At 34.9% G+C, this 6540-nt stretch overlaps 1 protein-coding gene across 1 annotated transcript; it reads right to left on the reverse strand.

Annotated features, from left to right (window-relative positions):
• Positions 1–2811: 2811 nt before the first annotated feature.
• On the reverse strand, positions 2812–4748 carry LOC102604542 (uncharacterized). Its single transcript, XM_006354918.2, has 4 exons — positions 4623–4748; positions 4247–4426; positions 4057–4158; positions 2812–3378 (listed from the first exon to the last, which is right to left on the reverse strand). The coding sequence occupies exons 1-4, from the start codon at positions 4746–4748 to the stop codon at positions 2917–2919; spliced, it is 870 nt and encodes a 289-aa protein (XP_006354980.1). The 3' UTR covers positions 2812–2916.
• Positions 4749–6540: the final 1792 nt, after the last annotated feature.

The following is a 6540-nucleotide window of genomic DNA, read 5'->3' on the forward strand; positions in this document are numbered from 1 at the left end:
TGCCTTTATCCTGGTTACTGAACATTGTCTTATCATGAGAATGGACCATAAAATAATTTTTGACAATGTTGAACCGTCATCTATGACTTTGTTTGATCTCCTTGAACCTAGATCTTTGGATCTCCGGTCTTCTAGGTAGAGTTACCGCCACGATGACTTGTTCTCGACCATAGTCCCATCTTGTCGATGATCTCTCAACTCCCTCTCTAGTTAGGTCTTTTATAAGTGGATCCGACATATTATCCTTTCACTTTACATAGTCAATTGTGATAATTCCACTAGAGAGTAATTGTCTAACAGAGTTGTGTCTCCTTCGTATGTGTCGAGAGTTGTTGTTATACATAACACTTCCACCCCTTCCTATTGCAACTTGACTATCACAGTGTATGCATATATGGGCCATTGGTTTGGGCCAAAACAGAATATATTTTAAGAAATTCTAGAGCCATTCGACTTCTTCACCTTCCTTGTCTAAGGCTATGAATTCAGACTCCATTGTAGAGCAAGCTATGCATGTTTGTTTGGATGATTTCCAAGATATTTCTCCTCCACTAATAGTGAAAACATATCCACTTGCGGATTTCGTTTCAGTTGACCCAGTAATCCAATTTGCATCACTATATCCTTCAACAACTGCTGGATATTTGTTTTAATGCAAAGCATAGTTTTGAGTGTCATCTAAGTACTCCAAAACCCTCTTCATTGCCATCCAATGATTTTGATTGGGATTACTTGTGTAACGACTTAGTTTACTTATAGCGCACACTATGTATGGTCGTGTACAATTCATGACATGCATCAAACTTCCCAATACTCTGGCATAATCTAATTGATACTGACTTTTACCTTTATTCTTAGCAAGATCAAGGTTCACATCAATTGAGGTCTTTGCCCTTTTGAAATTCAAGTACTTGAACTTTTCAAGTACCTTTCGAATATAATGAGATTGAGACAATGCTAGCCCGTGAGGAGTTTTATGAATCTTAATTCTCAATATCAAAACAACAACTCCTAGATCTTTCATATCAAACTTACTAGCGAGCATACACTTAGTAGCTTTTACATTATTAATGTCCTTGCTTATTATCAACACGTCATCCACATATAGGCATACAATGACCTTCTGATTTGGAATGTATTTAATGTAGACACATTTGTCACATTCATTGATCTTAAATCCATTTGCCAACATAGTTTGATCAAACTTTGCATGCCATTGTTTGGTGCTTGTTTTAGTCCATAAAGTGACTTAACAAGTTTGCATACTTTCTTTTCTTTAGCAGGAACTACGAAGCCCTCAGGCTGTTCCATGTAAATCTCTTCCTCCAGCTCTCCATTTAAGAAGGCGGTTTTCACATCCATTTGATGGATTTCAAGACTGTATACTGCAGCTAGGGCAATTAACATCCGAATTGATGTAATCTTAGTCACTGGGCGAGTATGTGTCAAAATAATCAGGACCCTCTTTCTGTCTAAATCCTTTGACAACAAGTCTTGCTTTATATTTGTCAATAGTTCCATCATGTTTCATCTTCCTTTTGAAAATCCATTTCGAACCCAAGGGTTTATTTCCTAGAGGAAGATCAACCAACTCCCAAGTATGAATGCTTAAGATTGATTCAATCTCACTATTGACAGTCTCCTTCCAAGAGGTTGAGTCGGTAGACAACATAGCTTCCTTGAATTTTTTAGGCTCGCTTTCAAGAAGGAACGTTACAAAGTCATATCCAAATGAAGTAGTTGTCCTTTGACGTTTACTGTGCCTTGGGCTCTCTTCATTAGGTACATTCTCTTTTGGTTCTTCTCGAGGTTGTCTAGACCCCCCACTAGATGGCTCAAGTCTAGTTTTATACGGATATATATGTTCAAAGAATTCAGCATTATTTGATTCCATTACCGTATTGTCATGAATATCCGGATGTTCGGACTTATGAACCAAAAATCGACATGCCTTACTGTTTGTGGCATATTCAATGAATACACAATCCACAGTCTTTGGTCCTATTTTGACCCTGTTAAGTCTTAGGTATAGGAACCTGGACTTTGGCAAGACACCCCCACACTTTGAAATATTTCAAGAATGAGATGTATGTAGGAAAAGATTACCTCATTGAGGGCCTATTCAAACTCAATGTAATTGCAGTTGTTATGAATAAAGATTTCAACATACAAATGTTGATCCGTTGCTAAAAGGCTCGATAGTAAATTTTGCCAACCAATTTTATATCGTTGGTAACATTACCAAGTTACCAACTAAAATTCTGTTTGTAAATGACAAAATAAATTGTTGGCAATTTTCGAATCTTGTCAACAAGACTTCCGTTGATAAATTTACTAACTAAAATTCGGTTGGAATTCCATTAGTAACTTTACTAACAAACAGAAAATAAGTTAGTAAATTTGGTTCTTTAATATACAAATTTTGTTTGTAATCGGTTGGTAATTATAGTAACGAAAAAAGTGTCATTGGCATTCCGTTAGCAACTATACTAGTACATACCAACTTGGTTTGTATATCCGATAGTATTATTTCAAAATACATTGCTAATCAGTTAGTAAATTTAATTACGGAAAAGATTTGTCTGAAATTTACCAAGAAATTTCAAATTCATATGTAAGATGGTTACTATTACGTTAGTAATTTGTTAGTAACAAAAAAAACTTCCATTAGTAATTCGTTACAAAGCTTATTATCATAGAATCTGTTAGAAAATACTACTGATCGACTAGTAATTCAATATCAAAATTGTCATTTTTAATATCCATAATTTAAATCTTCGAAAAAAGATAAAAAAGAAACAAAAAGCAGTAGATATTTTATAACAATAACATCCATATGAAGTTAAAATAAACCATCCAAACTGTATCAAATGTAAACGACTCTAAAATAAACTAAATAAGACTCTTGTCATTATTTCACGAGTCACGTTTACGAGAAGGAGGTGTAGGTAAGCCAGCTATGATGCGTGACATACGTTCTTGGAGTATTTGATCAACTTGCTCATGCACCTCTTGTTGCACTCCCTGTCCCATTTCTTCACGCAATTCTTGTTCCATTTCGACTCCCATTTCTTGTCTAATCTCTTCCCTGATCTCTGATCTCATCTCATTCTTCATCTCTTCCTTCATTGTTTGCATTCGTTGTCCGACACATTCATTCACCCGAGCATTGAAGTCAATATTTGGAGGTCGAGATGTTGAAGCAGAGGATGAACCAACATGTCCGTAGAAAGGTGCTTGATAACCAAGACCATAAATGTGCTTCTTCTTAACCCCTCCAACTTCATCCAAATAAATTTGTGAGAAATCAACTGATGGTGACACACTGGCTCCATTTTCAGGTTGAGATGCAGATGCAATCTCAGACATAATTGCATCCTGAAAGAAACAAAATATGATATAAATGCTATAAAAATATTTTTGAAAGAAAAACCATCATGAAACAGCTGAATACACTAAATGAGAATGCTAAGAAGGGCTTATAATACTTTATATCATGCCAAAACAGTGACTATTGGTCTGTCTGATTCATTCTATTACACTTAATTCTCAATAAAAACTTCATTCTCCTTTCAAAGCACACCCACTCACCAAAACAGTTATTATGTTTTACATAATCAAGAACCAACACTCAATAAAATAATATACAGTACCTTACTCAACAACAAAACGAGTTATCACTAAAAACTTAGTAACGATTCAAGATAATGAGGAGCAATCTTTTGGCATTTGAATTCATTATTATGCAACAATAATATACCCAATGTAATCCCACAAGTATGGTATGAGAAGGGTAGTGTGTATGCAAATCTTACCTATACCTTATGAGGTAAAGAGGTTTTTTTTGATAGACCATCGGTAAAAACAATATAAAGAAGTTCAAATAAGGAAACCAGCGAGACAGAAAAAGCGATAAAATGTTAATTCATTATCATACATTTCATTTTATTTGTTTCTAGTTTCTTGATTAGATTAGGAGAAATCCTGAGGGATAATATAAGCCAAAAGTTTAAACACAAATCTAAGAATATAATTAAGAATGTTTATGTCACTTTCATATGTGTTCTCGGACTTCTGGTCTACAAACTCATTGTTAGCCTTGACATGTGTCTTCCTTAGAAGCTCATGTGGATGAGGCGGTCTTCCTAGTAGTTTAGCCTAAAATTGAAATCAGATTTACCACAGTAAGTACACAGGTAGTAGCTTTAGAGAAATTACAACTTTGGCTAAATAAAAATCAAAATACCAATTGTCTTGCATGTTCTCGGTGAGTTCTGGAGCCTCCTGTATGGCGTGAGGGGCCAGATCCTTCGCCACCTTTCTCCCTTAGGCGATTTTTTGAGCATTGTGCGGACTTGGCTTTGAATTCCTCTGTCTCCCAATGAGGCTCCCAGCTTTCCCAAATAGATACCGGGATATTTTTGCGCTACTTCTCACAACCCCTTGCTTCAGATAACATATATACCACTGTATCGTTCTGCACATTTTCTCATAAATGTATCCTTTATGGCACCTTCAATTGTAGTATCCCATTGAAATCGTTTCTATAAAAGAAAAATAATACATGACACCGATACAACATAAATTTTAAGCATACAATCGTTTAATTATTATAACTTTACCTTAAATTCCTCCCAATAGAAGTCCTTTGTCTCTGGTGTAACAGACTTCCAATCATGTCCTTCACGATCCAGCTTCTTCTTGAGGATTTTTGTGACTGCCCGAGATACATTATTGCTTGGTTCCATGCTTGAATAAGTAACAAACATTATAATTTAACACCATCAAGTCAGGTAAAAGATAACACAACCAGAAAAAATAAATTAGGCAGGTTAATGCTTCTGTTAACTTTTGTTACTCTTTACACAAACATGAACAGAGCAACAATAACAACAGTAAACTGAATAGAGTATCAACACAAAATTGCAGAATGTACAGACTCCATAAGCTGTGTACAAAGTATGTGACCCATAGAGAACAAGATGTAGAAATAACACTAAGAACAAACTGAAGAGATCAATAGCAACAAGTAATCAGTCCAATCTAATAGATCAAATGATTAATAATGGAGTAGCAAGTAACCAGGAGAGTAGCACTGTGTACACACATGTTCATAATTAGAATGAAACAAGATTCGGAGCATCAACACAAAATTACAGAAAAAATGGGGCAGGACAATTTTGTAGCCGTTCTATAGGTAGAATATACGCATACTGCGTGAACCATCGATCCTCAGGCAACAAATCAATCAAGAAAATTTAACCAAACAGTTAATGATATTAAATGTGAAGTGGACTATCAGAGTCTCCGTAAGCATATATATATATAGACACAACATTGTCCTACCTTATTGAAAAAATAAGAAATTCCCTCTAAAGATGAAGTGATACATAATACAAGAATGAAACAAAAATGAACAAAAAACTGTAAATGGAAGGGTACTTGTACTCTTACACTCCAAGAATGACTTCAATTGGGATAGGAGTAGCATAATTTGTGTTTGAAGAATTTGTTGATATGATTTAATCTCTAGATGTATCAAGTGCGGAAGCTGATGATGGTATGGATCTATTGACTTCTACGACTGAATGTGGAATTTATGGTGCCGATGATTCAAGTGATAGTGATGCTTGATTAGGTGTGGAACTCAACATAGGAGGAGATCTCTGGGGATCTGCTTACTGTTTTCCAGAATATCTACCTGGTCCACCTCCCCTGGGTGCCATACTTGTGACTTCAAATATACAAGTACATACACAAATAACATGACTAATGAATCATGATCCAATATAGTTATAACATGAATAATTAATTAACTAATATATCAGTCAAAGTACAAGAATGGATCTGAAAAGTTATGGAATTCATGTGTTAGCTAGACAAAGAAATTAAAAGATGAACACTTGAAGAGGAACAAATTTATTTCATCACTATTTCTTAATGTAGTTCCAGAGTCAGCTACTTTTCTGATAAAAATGAGAGTGAGGGATACTCGTTCAAATAGACAGCCTGAAAACTATTAAAAACAAATACTTAAATAGGTCACAAAGAAATCTAAAATCAACATGATCTAAAATTCAAGAACTTTTCCAGGAAAATATAAAATTTAACAGAAATAAAATAACTTATTAGACTACGTTTCAATCGCTCTACCTCTTATATTTGAAGAGATTGAAGAACTTTGAATCTATTCACTGTCACTAGCATCATATGCTTCGTCATCCTCATTATCATCATCTTCATCTGATTCAGATTCATCATGAATTTCTTCCTCATCATCGTCTCTTAAGTTTATAAATTCTCCATTTGGATCATTCCCTACAAATGTTTCATTGTCAGATACCACATCAAATATTAAACCATCTTCATTACATTGGAATGGCTCTATATTATCAGCAGGAGGTGACCGTGGAGATGATGAAGGCATATTCATAATACCTCGAGCTTTTATTTTGCACACAGCCCACCAGTAAGCCTTATCACGTCGTAAACTAGGATAAGAGGTATAATACACTTGAGTTGCTTGCATTGCCAAAACAA

This window comes from Solanum tuberosum, unplaced genomic scaffold, assembly GCF_000226075.1.
Source record: "Solanum tuberosum cultivar DM 1-3 516 R44 unplaced genomic scaffold, SolTub_3.0 scf00183, whole genome shotgun sequence".
NCBI lineage: Eukaryota > Viridiplantae > Streptophyta > Magnoliopsida > Solanales > Solanaceae > Solanum > Solanum tuberosum.

Bases quoted from the DNA above. Each gene is read 5' to 3' on its own strand.
- LOC102604542 (XM_006354918.2), bottom strand. From the start codon at position 4,748: ATGGAACCAAGCAATAATGTATCTCGGGCAGTCACAAAAATCCTCAAG. The intron at 4,159-4,246 runs GTATTTTGATTT...TTTCAATTTTAG, and splicing joins GAGAACATGCAAGACAATTG to GCTAAACTACTAGGAAGACC. The intron at 3,379-4,056 runs GAAAGTGACATA...TGTTTCTTTCAG, and splicing joins AGAAGTCCGAGAACACATAT to GATGCAATTATGTCTGAGAT.